The following is a 25,525-nucleotide window of genomic DNA, read 5'->3' on the forward strand; positions in this document are numbered from 1 at the left end:
ACCCTCCCCCTATTTAGATTAAACAGGAACTGGTGTCTTGTTAACAAGATTTTCCCCTGTACAGTTTCTTAATGGTCTCAGTTTACTAAAGCTTTCTCAATTGCCAGCAGTCCAGTAACCATTCTCATCTTTTGGAGACTATCAGCAATATTAAAGGAACTGCTTCATAAGGTTTCATAATAAGTTGTGGTTTAAGAAAGATTCTGCAGGGAAAAAAATTGAAATCTGTTTGTAAAATTAAGTGAGGTAGACAACAGTGAGTGAGTATGTTATGAAGAAACATTTAGTATTTTGTAAAAGAACCTGCAGAATTTTAAAGATCAAATATTCTTATTTATGCATACATACTTAGATGTATTTATAAGGTTAAATATTTTATCTGAAAATACGTTAAGTGCTTAAAAGTTGAAGGACAAAAAATGGTAATTAGAGTTTAAATTATCTTAAGTTTTATAGACAATTATATTCTGCTGTATTCTGGACTTCTCTGCTTGGTTTTGAGTGTTTTCTCGGCCAAAAAAAAAAAAAAAAAATCTGGCATTTGTTCCTTTAAAAAATGGAAGGATGCACATGGACTTTGCTGTGGGACATAACTACCATTCCTGCCACTAACTGGTTGTTACCTTGTACAAGTTACTTGCTCTTAGACTCAGTATTCTCATCTTTAAAGTGATGATCATTACTACATGTTAAGATTGTTAAGTGAGATAAAAGATACAAAAATTCCTAACATAGCATTTAGAATCTATTAGTAGCTTCTTGTATTTTAGTAATCTTTCTGCACCCCTTTTTTGACAGTAAATCACAGCCCAATACAGAACAAAAAACCAAAAAACACACAAGGCAAATTTGCTGAGCAAATAACATTTCAGATGTCATCTAGTCCAACAATTCTCAAATCTGGGGAAGCTTTAGAAGAATTGTATCCTAGGCTCTATCCCAAACTTATTAAATTTCTGGATGGAGCCTAAAAATCTGTATTTTAAAAAAATTTCCTTGGGTAACCTTGAAAATCAGCCATGTTTGGAAATCCTTGGTCTAGGCTACCTCCTGTTCTAGGCAGGGTTATAAGTAGAAAGACATTAGTGACTAGGTTGAGCCTATTTCAAAACCTTAATCTAGTCATAATTTCTGAAGTCTCATAGCTCCCAGTGATTTCTTTGTAAAGGTAGAATCAATTTTGACATAAAAGAAAACTTGGATTGCTAATCCAAAGCGGTAAATGAATTGAGAGAGGATAAGAAAGATGGGAATAACCACCCACACCTATAAAGAGATTCCTCACCTTTAAGATTGACACCATTTCTGCCAGTGGTGATGAAGAGCTTGAACACAGTTGAACTGGGAGTATTGGTGAGATAAGTCTTGAGGTCATAACTGAGTGTGAATCTTGATGATGCATTGACTACCACCTGTCAGTAAACCAAAGGAAAATAGGTCCCTAAATTAGAGAATCTGGTTCCTTCCCTCTTCATGCCTCATAACTCATTTAACCAAAAGTATGTCTCACACAACAGCATATTGCCCTTCTAGTGATCACATATTTGAGAACCACAGAATCTGCTCACTTTTGAGAAGAAGATAACATTTTTTTTCTAAAAGGAGGTCTTTGTCCTTGATTCCTTCTGATATATCTTCCCTTTGTATAACTCCCTATTAAAATGCTTCTGAAGACAATCACAACTTTCTATTTATTTATTTTAACATTTTTTATTGATTTATAATCATTTTACAATGTTGTGTCAAATTCCAGTGTAGAGCACAATTTTTCAGTTATACATGACACAACTTTCTTTAGAAAGTTTTCTCTTTTCCTCTCTCTAGATGCATATAATCTCAACCTTTTCTGAAACTTTAAAGTACTTTGTTTCTCTCAATATACTTGTAATGTTCTGCCTTATATTGTAGGTATTTTTATACTTGTTAAAATCCCTCCTATTAGATTCTAAGTTCTCCGACTGAGAACTCTAATTTATCTTTGTACATTCTATACTGTGCCTTGAATATAAGGCAAGTGCTTAATGATTACAACGAGAGAAGATGATGATGGTGACCCTTTCCCCCAAATATATTTAATTTAAATGCAATTTACTTTCCAGTCTCCTTAGTACTACCATAGTTCTTTGTTTTTAAACTATTCAAGGACCTTAAAACCAAGTTACATTAAGAGCTCAGTGAGGAAAGGAGTTTTCTTTTCGTTTTTGTATTTCCAGAGCCTTGCACAATCAGACCCATAATAGGCTTCAGTGATTGTCTCCTAGTTAGTGAGTAATTAAATGAGGATTTTACAAAGTACACAAACTGGAAAAAGTGACCTTTTGACTTCTCTGTAGCCTCTGACACCATGGCCCATTTCCTCCCTTGCCTCTGTGACACCCTTTCTCTTTGCTTTTCTAGTACCTAGACCTTTCTCAGTCTCTTTTTCTAGTTATCTCCTCATGCTGCCTCTGTCCTCAACCCTCTTATCTGTCCATGATACAAGTTCTCTTTGAATGTTACCCAGTTTTTCCCTCTCTACCCTTAAAACTTAACCTGAAGCCACCTTGATTTATTCACTAGTCTACTCACACAACATATACATTTATTTGCCTTTGCACATATATGCCTTCTCCCCTTTTACCTGCCAAGTTACTAATCCCTAGACTCTGTTTAAATGTCATCTCTGGGAAATTTAGCCTCTAGGTAGAACTAGTGACTTTATTCTGTATTCTAAGAGAATTTCTGACATGATCATTTATGTTGTAAATTATGCCATCTATGTGTAATTATTTATGTTACCACTAGACTCTGAGCTCCTTAAAAAAAGGTACCATGTGGGCATTTATTGGACAATTTATTCATTTATAAAATTGCGATAATACTTTACTTTGCAGGGTTGAGAAGATTAAAAATGATAATTGTACTGCATGTAAAATCAAGATTTAAAAAATAGATGCAAAGTGCCAAGCCGATAGTAGATGCTCAAAAAATAACAGCTATTACATTTGAGAATGAAAAGAGGAATAAACAAGTTCTTTGGGCACAGAGGAAGGAGATATTACATGTATGTAAGGGGGAAATAGAAAAAGCTTTATGCAGACTACCTCCACTTGTTCACCTATCTCACCTACTCAAGGATATCACTTAAGCAATTCTTCCTCCTACATCAAATTTTCCTTCTCTACTGATTCATGATTTCTCCCATTTTAAACAATCAGCAAAACAAACCCTTGACTCCAACTTCTTGAAGAGGGCTGTCTTCAACTCCTCTTTTCAATTCTCCAAACTTTCACTCCCTTCACTCCACTGAAGCTACTCATCAAAGTCACCAGTCTCCATACTGCAAAAACCATCAGTCATTTCTCAGTTTTCATACTTGAGTTATCAATAGCTTTGTCATGGTTGATCACCCTCTCCCTCTCTGAAATACTTTCTTCACTTGCCTTCCAGGACACCAGTATCCTTGGGTTTTCCCCCCACCCCTGGTCATTTCTTATAAATCTCTCTTGTTGGTTCCTATTTGTCTCTCAGAGCTCTTAATACTGGAGTGCCCCCAGAGCTTAGTCCTTGGACTTTTTCTCTAATTACACTCATTCTCTTGGTGATCTAATGGCTTTAAATATCATCTGTCTGCCAATGACTCCCAGACTTTTATACCTAGCTACCTCAACACATTCATTTGACATCTAACAGACATTCAGTTTTACATGTGCAAAACTTGTCTTCTCTCCAAAACTATTCTGCCTACACTCTTACCACTTCAGTTGATACCAACTCTATCCTTTTAGTTGTTCAATCAAAAACCATAAGTTATTTTTTATTCTTTCACACTCTACATGTAATCTGTCGGGAAAGGCTATCAACTTTACCTGTAAAATATACTTAGAATCTAATCAATTTTCACCACCTTCTCTGTTATGCCCCTGGTCCATCATCATATCTCACCTGGGTTACTGCAATAATAGCCTCCCAAACTGGTCTCTCGGCTTCTACTCTTGTCCCTACAGTCTAGCATCAACTAGTAGCCACAGTGATATTTTAAATCAGATTAATCATTCTTTTGGTTAAGAATCCTAATCACTATTTACCTTCATGTTCCAATAAAGTTTATTGGCTGGCTTAATATCTGATATGTGAATGTATTTCTTTTCTTAGGATTTGTTTTCTGTATGCATATCCCTATATATAGAAATTGTTGCTCTAGACTCTTCAACTTTTGTATCATTAGGTTTACCTCTCGATATGTTTTCACCAGTCCTGGGATGTCATGAAAGATTGTTGCTATTCCTGGACTCCTGGCCACTCCTACCCCAGTGACAATGTCTGTTTTTAGAATACTGTCAGTGGAAATCATCCATATCCCAGGTTCACCTAGGAAAAGACAAAAGAAAGCACTTGGCTACAACTTTTGATACAAATTGATGGTCATTGTAACCTCACTCAGAATCCAAATCAGTAGACCATTCAAGCATACATATATCCCTTCCCAAGGGGAACATCCAGCTTTGAGGATAACTTTGTTTTCTGAATGTTGGGTACCCCTTCATGTATTATGCCAGCAAAATAAAATAGGAACTACTGACTTTGAGAGTCACAAAAGGAGCTACTTAGTTGGAGAATGTAACTGTTCCCTTAGGAAAAAGAAAAACTCTTTTTACACATAGGGATAACTCTGATTAAACTTTGTATACACCCTGCTAAGGATTAATTTGCTTTGATCTACTGATTGATACCAGCAAGAAGACTGCAAGCAAGTATCAACTGGCAGAAGAGAGGATTGGTTTACTTTGGTTTAAGTCTCAAGGTGGCAGAAGAATGTCAAATGTTAGATTATATTACTGATCCTAGCATGTGACTCTTCTGCTTCCTCATCCATAGTGCTATGGGTTTGGGATGCCCCCAAAATTCCAGAATGGAAGACATAGGGACAATCCTGACAGAACCTAGGAAAAAGGAGTAAAAAAGCCTCTGTTTCATTGAGAAGAGATTAACAATCATAGTATTTTAAGCAGAGTTAGCTCATCGGCCCTGGATTACATGTTAGTAAGTACTTGCTTGCAAATCAGCTATTACAGGATTGGAGGATTTGACCTAGGCTGAATAGAGCTCCCTTTGTATCAAGTCCAAAATACACAGATAATGCTAAAGTCAGGCCCAACATTACATTACTTTACCCAAACACATGTATCCATAGTTCTCAAAAGAGGATGCAAAAACCAAAGCCACATACCACCGCAGCCAGCCTTACTTGGATGGATTATTTGGTTGCACACACCCAGTGTACACCATTTTGGGATATGCTACCTGTAAGTCCAAAGATATAATACACATTTCCTAACCCAAGACTGACTTTTTTTTTTTTAACTCAATAGTACTTAGAACAGAAATGCTTTGCTGATCAAGAGTATAGTGTAGCCCATTACAAGGCCAAACCTTCTTACAGTGATGGTGTATGTAAGGAGTTAGGCCTTCAAATGTGCCTCACAAAACAGTGTGAACACAACTGGTTCTTAGAACTAAAGCCTTATTGTCCTTTCCTTCCTTTTATTTCATCCTTTACTGATGTTCAACTCAGCAATTACCTTCCTGCAGAAGCTGAATGCAGGAGAAGGCACAGTACTCTACACTGCCTATATATTCAGTAGGCACTTGATAAATATTACTGGCTGACCTTTAATTAGCTGGCTATTGAGAGAAATGAACATTAAACAGAACTATCAGTTAACATGAAAAATAATAAAACACACAAAAGTATTTTCTTTCTCAGAGAACCCCTTAGATTTTAGATAACTTGGAAAAAATCCTCTAAGGGATGAGTTGTTTTTAATCCTGTCAGTTGTGAGGTTGAGAAAGAGAAGGTATCCAAACCATTCTGTCTGAGGAGGTGAGTACTGAAGCAGATGACATCTCCGACAAAGGTGAGCTTGGTGTCGGGTTCAATGGCATGATCTACAGAAACAGGAATATAATCTGCCATGCCTGGATGTCTCCGGTCCCAGAGCCCCACAAGTGTCACCCCTCTGTTCACAGCCTGGGCCATGTAAGTATAGTTCCTATTCCCTGGTCCAATAAGCAGCAGGTCATCCCTGAAAGTAGACATGAAAGGTAGAAATTTCTGAAAAGAGACAATAGTTAGGAAACAGTTCTGGGGGGCAGACTCTATCACAGTATTTTATATTCAACAGCTCAAAAGTTTAGATGGAATTCTGCAGTGGAGAGTAAGCAACTAGGGGCCATGGTTCAGGTCTATTACCTTCATAATATATAGTACCCAGTAAGGCTTTTTTTTTTAATTAAATTTTTTTCCAGTATGGCTTTTTGATAATACTTCAGTTAGCTCCCTAGAAGAGCTTTCTATGAACTAGGACTTGTCAAAGTCAAAACATCCTGAAATGTTTCTTCACTGAGCACTAATTCTGGATTTTTCCCCCATCTTAGTGAAAGAAAGAAAGATCAGATTCCAAGTGCAGAATATGAGATGAATTCGCTAGAGCTGCTGTATAATACTAGGCTTATCTACAAGATTTCTACCACAGTGTCAACACCATTCCTTTGCCTTCCATACCTGTTCAAAGCCAGATAAAGCTGGGTATTGTGTGTGTGGAATTTCTCTCCGATGCTATTATAAAACTGAACAGTGAAGGTGAGAGACATGCCCAGTGGAAAGGCTGATAGGGTCCTTCCTTGAGCTGTGTATAGCTTGGGTTGGCTGCTCATTTGCAGGTATGTCACTGGTGCTACCTGTGGGAGACAAAATCTCCTGGTACAGAGAAGGATGCATTGGAGAAGAGCTGAGATTTATAATCAATGATAAAATGATGTTCCTCCTCTGTAGGAAATAGTTAGCTCTTGATTTGAGATGATTTAAATCAATGAAAAAAAAAATGACAGCACAGGCAATGGCTTCCCAAGAAATGTGAAGGGAAGCTGGAGCTTTTTGAGGAAAGGACTGCATTTTATCTATTTTGTGCAGAGTGTCAATATTTATTGTTAAATAATTTATCATTTATCAAGAATACTATAGATTCTGTCCTCACACTTTAAGAGCTAAACTATGATACAGTAAGAGAAGTCCAGCTTTGAATCCTAACTTCATCATTTCATAGCTTCATTTAACCATTCTAGGTTTCATATTTTTTATCAGTTTAATAGGGGTAATAATGCCTACCTTATAGGGTTTTTGTGGTAGTTAAAAGAGATAATATACATAAAAGGAACAACATAATATCTGGAATATACTAGATGTTTAATGCCTAAGTTTTTTTTGTTTGTTTGTTTTAAACTAACTTACCTCTAAGGTCCTTTTAATTCTAATTTTTTAAAAAAATTCTAAAAACAAAGCCTGATTTTGATAGCAATAGTACTATACTTCTCCCACACCAACCCTTTTGCCAAAGCTACTCAGGAGACAGTCATACCAATCTGAGGCTAATCCCTTTCACAACAAGGACTCTAAAGTCCACTTTAATTTGATGATTCATAACCATGTCAAGGTTGTCATTTTATCTGAGTTCATTTCTGACTTCCAGAGAAGTTTCCAGTTCTTTTAAAGCCATGCTATTCCTTTTATTTTTTTGAGTGAGTGCCTGAACTCACCTGAACCCCAGTTATAGTTGTTTGGTTGACTCCAAAAGGTTCTATAGATGTGACTTCCAACACAGCAGTACCTGCAATGGAACCAGCTTTCAGGAGCCCTTCGCCGTCCTCCTCAATGACAGATGAATTAGGGAAACACTTGAGAACACGGGAACTCACAAAGGCGGCCCCTTCCCTAGGGAACAAATAGGGCAAGTGGCATCTCTTGGGGGCTCTGTTTGACCAGAAAGAAAGAAGTAGAGATTGCCAGGATCACTGTTACAGACTGTACTCTGAGGAAACTGCTTGCCATTCTCCATGTTATGTAGTTATTTTTTCCTCATGTAAAAGTGAGCCTTTGGATTATGCTTATCTCTTTAAAAATCAAATACTATTACATATTTATCATCAAAAATTATTTGGCCAAAAAAATTGAAAACAAGTACAGTCAGCTCCCGATAGCTGCGGGTTCTGCATCCAAAGATTTAACCAACTGCAGATTGAAAATTCCAAAAAGCAAAACTTGAAACATTGGCAACTATTTACATAACATTTGCATTGTATTAGGTATTATAAATAATCTAGAGACAGTTTAAAGTACACAGGAGGATGTGCACAGGTTATATGCAAATACTACACCATTTTATATAATGGATTTTTGCATCCGCAGATTTTGGTAGGGAAGTGAGGGTCCTGGAACCAATCCCCTGTGGATACCAAGGGACAACTGTATTCAAACAAACCCTTGTACACGAATGTTCATAGCAGCACTATTCACAATAGCCAAAAGGTGAAAACAGACCAAAGGTCCATCAATGGATGAATGGATAAACAAAATATGTTATATTCATAGAATGGAATATCATTCAGTCATAAAAAAGCATGATGTACCAATACATGCAACAATGTGGATTAACCTCAAAAACATTATGCTAACTGCAAGAAGCCAACACAAAAGGTTATATATTGCATGATTTCATTTACATGAAATATACAGTAGTTAAATTCATAGAGACAGCTGATTAGTGGTTGCCAGGGGCTGAGAGGAGGGGAGAATTGGGAGTGACTGCTTAATGGGTATGGGTCTCCTTTGGTGGTAATGAAAACGTTGTGGAACTAGATAGAGGTAATGATTGTACTGTGCATGTACTAAATGCCACTGAATTGTACACTTTAATTGTAGGTTATGTGAATATCACTTCAACTAAAAAAATTATTCATGGGTTAGAAAAATCACCCAGAAGGTAAATAGTTCTTTCCATGTGCAATGTTTCACTGAAGGTAAGGTTAGATCCTGGCCTGCCCTCTTCTCCATTCTCCTTACCTGTTGCTATGGAGTTTGAGCTGAGAATTCATGGGCATCAGAATTTGCTCAGGTTGGCACTCTGGATAGAAAAGCTGGAGTTTTTCAAACACCTATAATGAGAAAACTAGGCTTTTCTTATTTCCAGAAAAGACAAATGATGATCTTTATTCACAAATGAATAACTGCGAATCAAGTCTGCCTAATTTCAGTTTAGCCCAATGCCCCACAATACTCCTTTCCAAAAAGAGCCAGGCATTTAAAACATCTAGGTAATCTAGCATATATAACCTAACATTAGCCCTCCTTCTGACTACAAGGGAATGCACACGTGACAAAGTTTACACTTACCACATCCTCTGTATTACCTAGATACAGGTATAAAATAATTTTGAAATTTCTAGCTTTAGCTCTAGTAATCTGAAAAGAGGCTTGAGAACTAGAACCTATAATATTAAATTAGCAAGGGACACTATTCAGTCTTCCTCCTGGTAAAGTGCTCTTTCCTCTACCCACCACTGAATTAGGAACCAAAGCAAAAATAAAGGAGGAAAAAAAATTAGTCCCAAATTCAGAGACAGAGAAATTTATTTGCCCCACAAAAATGGTAGTTTTTCTTTTGAATTCTAGAAACAATAGGGTTATTTAGCTTTTAGCCTGAGAACATGTGTAGAAACTATTCCTAGTCTTCTACCTTACCAGAAGTTAGGATAGGATTTCATTTTACCTGTGCATGAGATAGTCCTAAGTTGACTGTATCATATTATCTATGTTAGACAGAACAAATCATAAATTAACCCCTCATTAGTTATTATGGTGTTCACACACTGTGTTCATTGTGTGGGGAGTTGAGGGGAGTTCATGAGCTGCAGTTTCTAATGTCAGTACTTACACAGAAGCAATTACCAGGGATAACAAAGATCTGGAAACCATAATCCTGTTCCAGAGATCCCTCTAGCAATTTCTCTATCTCTATCCAGATGAAGCTCTTCATGAATGATAAGAGAATATAACTTTCTCTCCTTAACATATTAAAAAGATTTAGGTTTGTGATCTTACCAGGATCTGAACTTCATCAGACAATTCCAACAAATTCCCCTCAAACTGCCCAGAGGAACTGTTCATACAGCGGACAGTGACTTTGATACTGGTCCGACCAGCTGCTTTTGTGTGGACAACCATGGCAAAGTTATTCTCTACTGGGAGTTGTAGAAAAACCTAGACAGTGAAGGGATGGATTAAGAAATATTCATGGGCCCGTCCCTCTTTGTTGTAACAATATGGAAAATATATGTTGGAAATAGCTATCTAGAAGAACTACAGTTCCAGGGCTTATTTTCATATTTATTTCTTTTCATATTCCCAGCATCATAGTCACCCCTAAAGTAAACTTCTGTTTTCAGTGTTCAATTAACTCTGCAAGACTCTTGTGCAATAGTTCTTATATTATCTTGAAGTTAATTTATTGACAGGAGAAGAAAGGAAATAAAGGAAAGGGTTTCTAAAATGGGTTCAGACAGTAGAACTTGAGACGGGAGAGAAGCAAGGCAATTGACTCCTGGAGTTCAGCGTGGTACCAAGGAAGGAAGAGGACAAGAAAAGGAAGCCACTGTTTTAGGACTATGCTAAACTGGCTGACCATCTCCCCACTTGCTTCACTCACCATTCTAGTCTAGACTGGATACAGATTAGCCCTTGACAGATTTCTGGTAAGAGGGAAAGGAAGGCTAACACTGAGGCAAATGTTGAAGTAGGCACTTGCCTACCTTTTAGGCACCATTTCATGTCCTATTTCCTCTGCCTTATTGTTGACCAGAGCCCTCAAGACCTTCCTTTTAGCTCTCTTGACTCACACAGAGTCTCAAGTTCCAAAATCACCTTTCCCTCCTCCCTTACATAATTCCCATTTCCTTTGTGCAGATTTAAATCATTTGTCTGGAAGAAAGTCTTCTGCAAAAGAATGAGTGGTTTATCATTTTTTAAAATAATTTTTTAATTCAAGTGAATTTCTAAATGGTGACACCACAGTGCAGGAAGTCTACCTTGTGGGGCATTAGAGACCTTTCTATTTGCCCATTTCATCACCCAGTTTGTCTATGTGGGGTCTAAGGCAGGGGAAAAAAAATCTTTGCATGGCTCTCAATCATTTCTTCCCCTAGAGAAGAGAGTAATTCTTTAGATAAGAAAATTATAGAGGAAGAGAGAAGTAGAACAGATGCCAAGACCTAGGCCATCCCCTCCTTTAACACAGTTCCTACTGGCCATTTAAAAAAAAAAAAAAAAAGGCCAAATACTTATGCAGAACTCTACCAAACTAAGTACAGCTCTACCTCTCCTCAGTTCCAAGGATAACCAGGCTCTGGGCAGTTCATGGCATATAGAAGACCCAACCACCAGAGTCCCTAGGATATTTTTAGAAAATCAGAAGTAGATTTTTCTGTTTTTCCAGACTTTTCTTTTTAGCTGGCTCCAGAAATAACCTACTAATTCTAGCTTCTGTAATCTGTTCTCCCAAAGTCTAATTTGTTTTTGTGGGCACCTAGTTGTGACCTACTGGGTACTTTGGCCCCAGGTTCCTTCTTCCTAAGGTAAAGCCCAGGCCTAGGTGGCTGCCACTGACCTTGGACCACCTTTGGTGGGTTCCATTAATTATGATCAGGTAACAATGTTGTGAACTAGGTAAAGTTTGTAGCATCCACCTTTTTTTTGTCCTTTTGTTTTTCAGGGTTCTGAGTAAGATTTAGTGCTATATGTATTAAAACATCAAAGCTATTTTCAAAAACATAAAGACTTATGTTGCATTGTGGATTTACTCGAAGGCCATTCTTGGAAAACCAGTTTAATTACTTGTTCTTAAATTTGCCATTGGTATAAGGTACTCAGTCGAGAATCAGCTGCCAGTTGGTGGCCCACACTAGCTCCATGGCACCCACAGCACCCAACATGCTTGAGGTGGGATTCTAGTTCTTCCCCAGCTCCCAGGAGTGTGGGCCCAGGAATGTCCCCAGAATCCTCCTTTCTTATTCTTAATGTCAACTGCCCACCATGCAGCACAAACATGATTATTAATATAATTATGTCTAAACATGTTAAAAGGTTATACTATATATTTAAACTCCATGTATAAATACTTTATATTCATAATTTTTATTTGTATAACATAGTCATCTGCTTACAAATACAACATTATATAATAAAAATATATCAAAGGAAGCATTGCTTCCTTGAAAGTATATTAAAAATAATATAGCATTATCTGAATACTCAAATTTGGATTCTTCAAATGATTTGCAGTTTTCCAGCACTCACAGAACAGTAGGAAAAGGAGTAAGTAATAATATTGTGTAGTTTAGAAATGAGTCAGTCTAAAACTTATGAAGAAATAAAGTAAATTTAGTGTCAAGATCCCCAAGGTAATATAATAAACAGATAAATTCATACCTCTGAATGCCTGGGCACTAGATCCAATACATCCCTTTTGCTCATGGACCAATGGAATGTGAGCCCAGGATTGGCATTGCTGAAGGAGAAAGGAGTCTGGGTACTGGTCACTCCCATGACATAAACTGGCATCTGAAAAGAAGGAGTGTTTTGTGCTATATATCTTGTCCAGCTGGCATTATCAAAATAATGAACCTGGAACAGAGTCATCATACTGACCTTGGTAGCTGTAATGAGTCGAGTTGCAGCTGCAAGGATCCTAATAGCCCTTAGCTGAACAACTTCAATCTGCACTTCATCCTGCTCAACAGGGTGGAGAGCAAGCTTAGGCTAAGAGGGAGTGTCTGTTGAGGGGACAGAGATGCTTATGATAACTAGTCTGTTTGCTGTTGTTTGGGGCATTCAGCAAAAAAACATGCCGTAGATACGGGGTTTTTTTGTTCTTGAAACAATTCCTTAAGTGTTAGGGACTACATTATAACAATGCCAAGTACTCTGTGGGTTTTTCATTAAAGATTCCACATTTCCCAGTCCTGGTTAAGAGAATGCCAAATGAAGGAACTAAAAGGGTTTTCCTGGGCTGCTGACACCCTCCTTATCACTACTCCCTCCTCCACCTTCCAATATGGTTCCCAGATGGGAGAGTAAAAGCAGAGCAGAGAACCAATACCTGGGAAAACACAATGACTTTTCCAGTATCTTCATTTACTGTCTGGATGGTGCCGTGGACCACAGCTGTGCCAACTACCTTCCCTGTAACTTGGCCCCTCCTATTAACAGCAGCCACGGTCTGATTACTGATGGAGAAGTGAATGATAGACTGGGGCTGAGGGCCACCTTCAGACATTACCTGGAATTTAAACACATCAGTGTATGCCTGGAGCATGGGTAGAAGTCACATACATCTCTTTTCCCAGCACTCTGTCCAAGCAACTTGACTTCCTCATCATCCCCCACTTTCCAAGCAGCATATGCCACATCAATTCAAATGCAGGAGAAATGGAAGTGCTATAAATGATCCATGGGATTCCAAGAAGTGGTTCATACCATGATAATCATGGAACAAAGAAAATACTAATTTTCTTCTTGATCAGATCCTGTTGCACTTGGCTGGGAGTGGATAAGAGGAGGCCAATAGGAAGAGGTGTATGTGTATGTTTGTGTTGGTGCGGGGCAGAGGTGGGATAAGGAGAAACAGTAAATCTTATTTTTCTGGCTTTAGAATCACCTGCATCATGTTAGTCGGAATCAGTGTCATTTTCTCTGGAACAAGTCTGAATGGAGGAAACACCTTGAAGGAGAAAACCAAAAGGACAATGACTAATTAGAGTCAATTTCATAACAAATGATCAGGCAGCTTATTCTAAGGAAAAAAATCCTAATTATGTACAATGAAGTTATATAGGAAGACTTGCATTTTACTTTACTTATAAATACAAATTTTATTTATAATAGCAAAAAAATTATAAATTACTTAAATGAGAATACTTAAATAAGTTATTACATATCCACTTACTGAAATAATGGTGGTCATTAAAATTTTATTTATAATTAACTTTCTTTTTTACTTTGTTTTTTTAATTGAAGTATAGTTTTTTTTTCACATAAGGAAGCATTTATTTGAGGTTTAACATGAAACCATACAAATAAAATTTGTATAAACATAAATCCACATCAAGTCATAACACAGATAGCAAAAGACAAAGTAAAAACAAAGAAAACTAACTGGCGGCTATATACAGTTGGACACAGTTGTGTCTTGTACACTAGGAGGTCTTTTACAGAATTATCACCTTAGATCAACAGAAGACCAATCTTCAATGTCGTCCTGCAAGACGGGTTACTTTAGCATCTCCTGTTTTCTCCTGTGTTCTCCTTTAGTATGGCTGCTGGTTGTTTTGGTGATTGTCACCGCGTCGAGGCGCCTTGCCATTAAGTGCTCTGTTGGCCACAGTAGTCCGCATATCCCTGTCCATGTCCATAGTTCCCATAGTTCCCCCCAGCATAATCACAGCCACTGTAGCCACTATAGTTTTGATCACCACCATAGGCACAATTGTAATTCCCATATCCTTGATCATAACAGTTATTAAATCCTTGGTTCTGGTTTTGGCCCTGACCTCGTCCACGACCCCTGGTACCACCTTGCCCACCAGCTGCAGCATCTCTACCTCCTTTTGGTTGTTGCTGTTGCTGCCTATATACCTCTTTGGGCTGAGCAAGTTTAACTTCACACTTTCCAGAACCAATTTGATGAAATCTGCTTTCTAACAATTTCTTTACTGGCTCTTCATCTGTATATGCAAACAAAATCCTCTTTTCATTTGTTTTTGTATCCATGGGAAGTTCTATGTTTTCAATCTCTCCAAAGGCTCCAAAACATTCTTTAATTTGTTCTCCAGAAGTACCTGGGCTCAATTCACCCAAAAAAATATTTTTTGGGGTTCCTTCCCTTTTAAAGCTTTGGCCCTTTCAGGGTCTGTCAATTTGCTATCCAGTTTGTGTTCTTTCAGTTCCAAAACCTTATTAACACTAGCAGCATCTTTGAAAAGCACAAATCCAAATCCTCTTGATCTTCCAGTGACAGGATCTGTTTTAATTGTGCAGTCCACAACTTCCCCAAATCGAGACAAATATTCAGTCAGATCTTTCTTGCTTGTATCCCAGATCAAGCCTCCAATAAACATTTTTACCATCATCCTGCTGATTCTTGCTTGCATTGATCTTGGACCGCTCTGCAAATTCCTCTATGTTGCTGTACTGGTTCATGTCCTCCACGGCAGTGGCACTGTCAGCCGGGGAGTGCTGGCACACAGTCTGAGTCGCGGCAGCAGTGGCCTTAATTGAAGTATAGTTGATTTACAATGTTTTATTAGTTTCAGGTATACAACATACTGATCCAGTAATTTTATAGATTATACTCCATTTAAAGTTCTTATAAAATAATGGCTATATTTCCTGTGCTGTACAGGATATCCTTATAGCAGACTTATTTTATCCATAGTAGTTTGTACCTCTTAATCCCCTCCCCCTATCTCCCCTCCTTACTTCCCTCTCCCCACTGGTAACCACTAGTTTGTTCTCTATATCTGTGAGTCTCTTTCTGTTTTGTTATATTCATTGATTTGTTTCCTTTTTAGATTCCACATATAGGTGATAACATACAGTATTTGTCTTTCTCTGTCTGACTTATTTCACTAAGCATAATACCCTCCAGGTCCATACATGTTGTTGCAAATGGCAGAATTTCATTCTTTTTTATGGCTGAGTAATAGTTCATTCTCCCTCTTCTTCATTCATTCAGCTGTTGATGGATCCTTAGATTGCTTTCATATCTTGGCTATTGTAAACAACGCTGCTAGGATCATTAGGGTGTATATTTCTCCTCAGACTAATTTTCATTTTCTTCAGATATATACCTAGGAGTGGAATTGCTGGATCATATGGTACTTCTACTTTTAGTTTTTTGACTCTGTACTGTTTTCCAAGGTGGCTGCATCAATTTACATTTCCACCAACAATGGTCCCCTTTTCTCCACATCCTTACCAACATGTGTTATTGGTAGCCTTTTTGAGGACAGCCATTTTGACAGGTGTGAGGTGATATCTCATTGTGGTTTTGTTTGCATTTCTCTGACAATTAGCGATGCTGAGCATTTTTCATGTGCTTGTTGCCCATCTATATATCTTTGGAGAAATGTCTATCCAGGTCTTCCACCCATTTTTTAATTGGATAGTTTGTTTGTTTGTTAGTTTTTTGATATTGAGTTGTATGAGCTGTTTATATATTTTGGATATTAACCCCTTATCAGTCATATCATTTGCAAATGTTTTTCTCACATTTAGTAGGCTGACTTGTCATTTTATCGATGGTTTCCTTTCCTGTGCAAAAGTTTTAAAGTTTAATTAGGTCTCACTTGTTTATTTTTGCTTTAGTTCCCTTTGCATCAGGAGACAGGTCCAAAAAAATAGAGTGTTCTGCTTATGTTTTCTAGGAGTTTTATGGTTTTTAGTCTTATATTTAGGTCTCTAATCCATTTTGAGTTTCCTTTTGTATATGATTTTATAAAAATATTCTAATTTCATCTTTTACATGTAGCTGTCCTAGCATCATTTTTTGAAGATACTGTCTTTTCTTCATTGTATATTCTTCCCTCCTTTGTTGTAGATTAATTGATCATAGGTGCATGGGTTTATTTCTGGATTCTCTATTCTGTTCCATTGATCTGTCTGTTTTGTGGCAGTCCTATACTGCTTTGATTACTGTGGCTTTGTAGTAAGTCAGGGAGTGTGATATCTCCAGCTTTGCCCTTTTGTCTCAAGATACATTTGGCTATTCTTTTTTACTTTTTTCCAAACATATATAAAAGTAGAGAGAATAGTGTAATGAACTTTCAGCTTCAACAATTATCAACACATGGCCAACAATTAACTTTTAATGATATAATAAAATACTTTTTATATAAGATGAAGATGAAAAAAGCAGTATGATTCATCCATGTTAAAATAAGCATAGGGAAAAAAAGTGAAGGAAATACATTAAAATCTTAATGATGGTTGTCTCTGAGCAGTAGAATTATAGGTGATTTTCATTCTGCATCTTTTTTTTTCATTCTGCATCTTTATACTTTTTTGTGCTTTCCGAATTTTTTACAAGTGTATTACTTTTATACAGCAAAACAAAACCCCAACAAATATCATATTGTTTTAAGAGTTAAACAACTATCATGTTTTTAGTAAAATGATTTTCAACTTGCGCAAACTAAACCGAAAAAGATAAATAATGTTAAATAAGATGAAGTATGAATTTTGGATGAGAAAATTTCCTTACTTCAATTTGCCGAGGAGCTGATGTGAATTTTCTCCCCATCTTGTCCCTGGCAATAGCTACAAGTGTGGTTTGCCCAATAGTGATAGCTCGAAGGATATAATTTTCAGAGTATTCGTCCTGTTCCTCCATTAGCCTGCAAAGACCCATGTGTTTTTAGGTGAGAAAGATTTGGTTTTAAGAGTGGCCAGTTGTGCATATTTCTAAAGTGCTTAATATTTTCTACTCATTTTAACTCTAGTTAGAAGGAACTGCCAGAAAATAAATTTCCAGAGTCAAGACGAAGTTCATAGCAATGGTAGGAAGCTCCTGAAGGGCAAAAATTTGTTTTGTCTCTCCAAAGGAATAAGGGCAATATAAACATGGCAAAACTGCAAATACTAAACTGCCTTGGAATCCTTATATTTCCCCTTTTGCAGAGAATATCAATGCTTCTATTTCTAGATAGATTCTTTGAAGGTTCTCTAGCCTGAAGCATCCACAAAGGATAGCATCCAAGGAGAAGTTTCATAAAATGGAAATATTAATGAGCCACATGATTTTAGCCCCCAAACAAAACACTTGAGGAACTAGAAGGGGTATTTTGTAGAGAGCTGAATATGGGAAGAGAATACAGGCTGAAAGGTACTGGGACGAAAAAGGAAAGAAGAAAATCTGTAATAACCTAAGGGAGAGTTAACCCGGCTACCTGAAGGGAGATTCTCATGATATTAAGCATAGGGAGAAAGAAGTATTGAAATGGTACTCACGTCAGGGTGACAATGGCAGAGGCCAACTGCAGTTTGAGTTCCATGTTTCTGAAGTATTTATTTCGGAATGGGCGTTTCAAAGAGCCAAGAACCCTCACAGTTACTAACACAGTTTTACCTATTTCAACCTAGTGGTTAAAAATTAAAAAGATAATTTTAGTCGAGGTGTCTCATTCACCTAGGACAGTTTAACTCTTAGAGGTGGCAAACTCTTTGTTCATGCTAAATGTTTAGTCAGCCTTTGACTGAGCAGGCCTAATCTATGTGTACTCTTTGAAGTTGTTCTTTACTACTTTTTTAATCTTCATCATGTTTAATGTTGGAATGGTGTTCTTTAAGGGCAAGTATTTCCATTAACATTATCAAAGGACCTGGTATACACACACGGTAGCTGAGCATAGACTATATATTAAGAGACGTTAGAGAGGGAGAATGACGCCTGCTTCATTTATGAGATAAAGCAAACACCTCTCACCTTATCAATCAGATCAAGTTCCAGCTCTTGTATGTCTGACACCCTGAGGTGAGCCATTGCTGGACCCAAGAAAGCCAAACACAGATCATAGACCTCCAAGGTGAGAAATCCAGGATGTACTGGAACTAACTAGAAGGAAGAAGTTGGTAGCTGGGTAAAGTAGCAGACATGCTCCAAGCATAATCATGGCAATTATTTCCATCCACAGTGGAAAATACAATATCTTACTTTCTTTGTGATGAGAATCCTTAGAGGTCACATTACATGTTTCAGGCATAGCACAATATGTACCCTTAAAGTGATGTTTCAGCTTGTGGCAAAATATGTATCCTTAACAAATATTAACTGATGAAGAGCAGAGTTTTAAACTGATTGAATTCAAACAGAATCCAACCTACATATCCAGCTTCTTAATTATGAACAGGGAAAGGATATCATGAAGAAAATCAGGTATATTTGCGTTGCAATCCCAAATCAGGAGAGAAGGCACTGGATGGACTGACACTTGTTTTTCCTTCCTATACTACAGCTTTTGCAGAGCAGCGTGTTTTTTCACATCCTTTGCCTGCACATAGTGCCTCAATTTCCCCTTTTAAAAAGCAGCATTGTAACTATGGTAAATTAAATTCCTTTGAGCTTAGAAGGAAAGGAAGTAAATACATATATTAATGTAAGGTATTGTTTTCATTATTACAAGTCAACTAAAAGCAAGTCCCTTGGCATATTGACTATGGAGGCAGCTTAATATTTCGAGTCGCCATGTCCTGGCTGAAAATACCCATATACTCAGGTTATAAAGTCAATAGTACATCTAACTATCCACATAGTTCTGTGCATTGAAAATGATAAAAATGAACATTTTTTAATGGAAATCTTATAATTAGATGTCTCCTACACTGTCTCAGTTCAACCAGAACCAAAAATTGCCCCATATTGTAGCTAGTTACAGAAAAAAAAAACCAAACCAATTGTCATTTTTGGTTGAAGAATCTATGGTAGGTTAAAAATAGAAAGAGAGGCAAATGTTATTTTTGTAGCAAGTCTGAGACAACCAATGGAATTTTTCCAATCACTCTCTTAAGAAAGAACTTTGACCTGAGACTGTCCATCTGGAAATACCTCTAGAACTCACCTGGACAGAGCTTTCTGCTTCCAGGTAAGTGACGGTAACAATGTCTTGCTCACTACTGTTGACTAAAAAATAACCAGATCCTTCCACGAGGCTAAATATTTCCTATGGAAAAATCACACAAATAATATTCCATTCCCTTTGGTTTATAAATAATTCAAAGAAAATTACTTCTACTTACCTAAGAAAGAGTATGGTATTAAAAGATTAATGGACTAAACACAAAATATGATTATTAGAGTATTATTCCTAAGGATAATTATTACATATGCATTATATATGTGTAGCAGTGATTTTTAACATGTAAGTGAGATTTTTATTGTTATACTGTTTATTTTAATAACCGAGTACTCTTCCCTCCAATATGATTCTGTTTAGTTAGACCTGTGCTGCTTCTACCTTCACATCAGGGTGGTTATAGATGGTGGCATTCTCAGGCAATACAGTTACATCATCTACCAGGAGCAGCTCCACAGATGCAGATCTGGGCAAGTTGGAAAGTTCCTAGAAATGTAATTAGAACCACAAAGGTGAATATAAACTTTTAATTCCTCAGCTCAGTGAGCAAAGATTCCAGTACTCTTTCAAGTGCCAAAGATAACAGAATCATAGAGACTCATAGTTCTCAGATTTACATCAGTTATAAATGACTTCTAAGGAGACTTAAATTTCAGTTAATTAATATTTTTTATGTAACAATCTCTTCTTACCTTTGGACTTTTCTTCTCCGAATAGCCCACAAAATTGATTCCAATGAGTACAGTCCCTTTTTTTTTATGTACTTTAAGGATCTGATGACCTGGAGACATGCAGAAAAATACCCTGTGAGAAACAATAACATGTAGAATACAAAAGTGTCTCTAGAAAACCAAATTCTGCCCTATTTTTTTTTCAAATGGCGTTTTATTGCAGGGAGGAAAAAAAAAACACTGAATGGGGAAATAAATATACACAAAAAAACAGAAAACTGGGTTTTTGTGCTGACTCTGCCATTGTATTTCTTTTACTATGTGACTTGGGGAAATTACTTTATTTCTCAGTTCCTTTATTAAATGAGGGATTGGGCCAAACAAAATCTAAAATTCTTTTCAGCTCTAATGGTTTTGTGAATACAAAAATAGGCTGACAATAGTGTATGGGGAAATTTTTGTTTGATTTAAAAATGGAAGTGAGAAATAAGAGCCCTTCAGGACTTTTCCCTCTTCTAAACTGTTTTGTGTATGTAAATGTAATGTCGGTCTACTCAAAAATTTTAAATGGCTAACTATTCTTTATTAGAGCAATTCAAACTCCTTACACTAGTATTTGAAGCCATACATAATCTAACCCTGCTTTACTCATTCATTCTTTTTTCTTTCTTTTTAATTTAACAAAAATCTGCCACTTAGATCAATTCTTATTTTATCCTCAACACATGATGATCATGCATAAATCTATGAAGCATTTTCTCATGATGTCACATTCATTCATTCATTCATTCAACAAAGATTTATTAAGGGCCTAATATATATTAGGCTCTATGACAATTAGAATACAGAGATGAAGAAGAAAACAATACAGTCCTTGTCTTCAAAGAAACCCAAAGCTTAGGAAGGTGACTGAGAGGTAAACCAATTACTGTACAGCATGATAAGTACTTCTACAGAAGTATATACAGAGCACATGTATAAGAGTATATAAGGGCACAAAGGAATATTTTCCTTAGATTGGGAATACAGAGAAACAGAAAACTCCTAGATTACCAGAGGAAGATTTCAGCCTAGTGAAGATGCAAGAAAAGAGACTATATAACATATGCAAAGGAAAGAGGTATGACAACCCTTGTCATGGTTAAGGATCTAAAGTTGTTGAGTATGACAAAAATGTAGGATATATGTGAGTGGTAATAAGAGGTGAAGCCAAAGAAGTAGGCAGCAGTCGTACGTTAAGGTGCAACATATAAATTTTATCCGGAAAAACACAGTGACAACACACTGACAGTATAGTCAGTGGTTAAGTACAGGCTTTGATATCACAGAACTTGCTGCTTCATCGATTTATTATTATAATCTCAAGGCCTAAAACTGTGCCTAGAATATAGTAAAAACTCAATAAATGTTTGACAAATGTGTAAACTTACAAAAGGCGATAATATGCCAGTCTCTCATGACTGTTATGGGAATTACATGAGAAAATGTATATAAAGTATTCAGTGCAGTGCCTGGCATGTCATAAGAGCTCAGTAAACAGTAGCCTTAAATTCTTTTAAAAAGAATATTGAAAGAGATTCAGATTTGTATTTTAGAAAAATCATTCTGGACAGCAATGTGGAGGATGGAATAGAGGGTAGCAGAGACACAATGATATCACTTAGGAGGCTACTGTGGTAAAGTAGGATAGAGGTTATGAGAACATCAGTGACGAAGTTAGTCTCACTCACCTTATTTAGTTCTTTCTTTCTATTTCCTCTTTCTGCCATCCCTTCAAATCTCAGAATAAATGTTACTTTCTCAGAGCAGCCTTCTCTGTTCCATACTAGGTTAGGTCCTCCTATTATATGCTCTTAATGCACCCCATATTTGCTCTTCAAGACACGTAACACAATTGTAATGTTTAAAGTTTGGTTTCCTCAACTAGACTGTGAGTCTATAAGGGCAAAGGCTGTGAGTGTTTTATTCACCATTATTATCTCCAAGTGCCTAGCAGAGGGCCTTACATGTAGTAGCCACTCAATAAACACTGGCTAACAGATGAATATATCCAAAGTTTTAGGCAAATAATAGGCAATCATTAAATTTTAAAATTAATTTTATATTCTTATGAGAAATGTTGGACCCTAGATCCTAGCTTTGCAAATAAGGAAATCTACCTTTATGTTTTCTAAAAAATATAAAGCTCAAAGATGAAAGGTGAGATAGGATAAACTGTCACCCACAAGGAAATAGTGCAGAACCATTTAGGAGGTATATGAAAGGATCTATAAATATTTACAATACCATGTAGCCGGGTCTGCCCGCTGCCATCATCCTTTGCTATCATCTCCACAGAATGATAGTTTTCAAAATGAGCTAGTGTTTCATTTGAGGATTTCCATTCTAGCATTAGTGAACTGAAATTATCAAATTTTCTCCTGTGTTGATCAAACACTGCCAATTCTAGGACTGTGTCTCTCAGGCTTGATACAGGAATCTTCATTAAAACGAAAAGAAGCAAAAGAAAAAAACAATAGCTCAAGTGATTTCAGAGTTGCTACACTATGTTATTTAAGATATAAAGTTTTCAACAAAAATTATTAGCAATGCAAGGAAACAAGAAAGTATAGCCCATATGCAGGAAAAAAAATCAGTCAATAGAAACTATCCCTGAGGATGCCTAGACACTGGATTTACTAGACAAAGACTTTTAATCAACTATTTTGTTCAAAGAACTAAAGAAACCCATGCTGAAGTATAAAAATGATGTCTGATCATCTAGAAAAAATCAATAAATGAATAGAAATTATTAAAAAGAACCAAAAAGAAATCCTGTAGTTGAAAAGTATAAAAACTGAGATGAAAAACTGATTAGAGGAATACAACAGTAGATAAGAATAGGCAGAAGAAAAAATTAGAGAATTTGAAGATAGGTGAATTGAGATTATTTAGGCTGATGAACAAAAAGAAAAAAGAATGAAGAAAATGAAAATAAACAGCAACAGAGATCCATGGAAAACTATCAAGTGTGCCAGTATATGTAAAATGGAAATCCTAGAAGGAGAAGAGAGAGAGAAAAAGAGGAAGAATATTTGAAGGAATAATGGCTAAAAACTTCCCAAATTTGATGTAAAACATTATTCTAAATTGGCAGTTTGGGATTTCCAGCTACTAATTTATTAAATACTATTTATAAAATAGATAAATAGTAAGTTCCTACTGTATAGCACAGGGAACTATATTCAATACCTTGTAATGGCCTGTAATGAAAAAGAATATAAAATACATATATATCTGTATCACTGTGATGTACACCAGAAATTAATACAACATTGTAAATTGACTATAGTTCAATTAAAAACAACATTATTCTAAACATCCAAGAATCTCAAAGAACTCCAGGTAGAATAAAATCAAAGAGATTGGCATCTAGACACATCATAATCAAACTTTCCAAAGTCAAAGAGAAAGATACAATCATAAAAGCAGAGAGAAGGGACTCGTCACTTATAAGGGATCCTCCATGAGATTAACAACTAATTTCTCATCAGAAACCATAGCAACCAGTAATGAAAGAAAAAGACTGCCAATCAAGAATTCTATATTGAAGACAATAATTATTCAAAAACGGATAAATTAAGACATTCTTGGATCTAAAAAAAGTAGGTGGAATTTGTTGCTAGTGGACCTGTCCTACAAGAAATACTAAAAGAGGTCCTTCTGGGTGAAATGAAATGTTACTTGAATCCTCATAAAGAAACAAAGGGCCTAGTAAAGATAACCATATAGGTTAATATAAAGAACAGTATAAATATATTTTTGTTTGTAATTACTTTTCTCCTATCTTGTTTAAAACAAAAATGCATAAAGCAATCATTATTAATCTGGTAGGTATGCATGTATAAAGATATACGATAATAACAGCTCAAAGGAAGGGAAAGGAAATGGAGCTTTACAGAAGAGCTTGCATACTATTGAAATTAATCTGGTATTATTCCAAACTAGTTTATTGAAGGTTAAGATGTTAATTGTAATCCCTGGGGCAACAACTAACAAAATAACTTAAAATAATATAGTAAAAGGAAGGACAAGGGAATTACAATGATGCACTATAAAATATGTATTTAACACAAAAGAAGGAAGAAATGGAGGATTAGAGAAACAACAAAGGCATAAGATAGGCAGTAAAATGGTAGACATAGATCCAACCTTATCAATAGTCACATTAAATGGAAATAGATTACACACTCCAAACGAAAGGCAGAGATTACCAGAATGTATCAAAACACATGATCCAACTGAGGGGAGGGAATAGCTCAACTGGTAGAGTGCATGCTTAGCATGCACAAGGTCCTGAGTTCAATCCCCAGTACCTACTTTAAAAAAAAAAAGAAGTAAACCTAATTACCTTCCCCTCCAAAAAAAAAAAACCATGATCCAACTATATGCTGTCTACAAGACACACACTTTAGATTCAAAGACACAGATTCAAAGTTCAAGGATTAAAAAAAAGATATGCCATACAAACAGTAACTAACAGAGAACTACAGTGGTTATAACAGTATCAAAATAGACTTCAAGACAAATATTGTTATTAGAGACAAAGAAGGACAGTTTATAATGATAAAAGAATGTTGTATAATAAAGAAGTTGGCTGGTCTTTGTCATCAGTTCCTGAGAAGTAACCCCTAAATCTTTGGAATTTCCTGAGTGATAGGAGTGTGTGTATTATTCAAGGTGGGTCCTTTGGATCACACTTCAGTTTATACATAATAAGATGACTCAGGATGGAGCTGGTCTCGACAGAAAAACCAACCATGTGTATAGAGTGATGGGGCTTTGAGCCAGGTGATATCCAACTGATCTCCAGGCAGGGGAGGCAGTGGGGGGGGCTGGAGTTTAACTATATGGTCAATGATTTAATCAATAATGTTTATATAATAAAACCCCTATAAAAATTCTGGATACCAAAGCTCAGTGGAACTTCCTGGTTGGTAAACACATTAGTGTTCCCACACAAACTTGATTCCTTGGGTAGAGGATACAGAAGCTCCACATCTCAGACTCTCTCAGACTTCTCCCTATGTGTCTCTTTGTTTTGCTGGCCCTTCATAATAAAACAGTAACTGAGAATCATTATAACAAATTATCAAACTTGAAGTGGTTGTGGGAGTCCCCAGAATTGTAGCCAGTTGATCAGAAGGGTGGGTGGCCTGTGGACTCCTGCACTTGTGGCTGGCTTCTGAAGTGAGGGCAGTCTAGTTGGGGACTATACCCTTAAGACTGTGTAGTCTGATCTAACTCCACTTATTATCAGAATTGCACTGTGGTATTGCAAAAGGTCAATCTATAAAAAAACACAATTAAAAACGCAT

The 25,525-nt window shown here is 36.5% G+C and overlaps 1 protein-coding gene and 1 pseudogene across 1 annotated transcript in view; both read right to left on the reverse strand.

The window, feature by feature from the left end:
* Positions 1–25,525, reverse strand: part of NUP210L (nucleoporin 210 like) — a 68,782-nt gene that overhangs the window by 9,168 nt on the left and 34,089 nt on the right. Inside the window, exons 17-34 of the mRNA XM_010954018.3 lie at positions 22,455–22,647; positions 20,190–20,278; positions 19,879–19,983; positions 19,483–19,584; positions 18,351–18,479; positions 17,876–18,003; positions 17,130–17,262; positions 13,527–13,589; positions 12,969–13,148; positions 12,518–12,598; positions 12,299–12,430; positions 9,917–10,075; positions 8,879–8,970; positions 7,576–7,750; positions 6,545–6,720; positions 5,848–6,065; positions 4,214–4,350; positions 1,286–1,412 (exon numbers count right to left, since the gene is read on the reverse strand). Of these exons, the coding sequence (XP_010952320.2) occupies positions 1,286–1,412; positions 4,214–4,350; positions 5,848–6,065; positions 6,545–6,720; positions 7,576–7,750; positions 8,879–8,970; positions 9,917–10,075; positions 12,299–12,430; positions 12,518–12,598; positions 12,969–13,148; positions 13,527–13,589; positions 17,130–17,262; positions 17,876–18,003; positions 18,351–18,479; positions 19,483–19,584; positions 19,879–19,983; positions 20,190–20,278; positions 22,455–22,647 (2,419 nt within the window). The remainder of the gene's footprint in view (positions 1–1,285; positions 1,413–4,213; positions 4,351–5,847; positions 6,066–6,544; positions 6,721–7,575; positions 7,751–8,878; positions 8,971–9,916; positions 10,076–12,298; positions 12,431–12,517; positions 12,599–12,968; positions 13,149–13,526; positions 13,590–17,129; positions 17,263–17,875; positions 18,004–18,350; positions 18,480–19,482; positions 19,585–19,878; positions 19,984–20,189; positions 20,279–22,454; positions 22,648–25,525) is intronic.
* On the reverse strand, positions 13,096–15,273 carry LOC105068192 (heterogeneous nuclear ribonucleoprotein D-like pseudogene; annotated as a pseudogene).

The sequence above is a fragment of the Camelus bactrianus genome, chromosome 21 (assembly GCF_048773025.1).
Source record: "Camelus bactrianus isolate YW-2024 breed Bactrian camel chromosome 21, ASM4877302v1, whole genome shotgun sequence".
NCBI lineage: Eukaryota > Metazoa > Chordata > Mammalia > Artiodactyla > Camelidae > Camelus > Camelus bactrianus.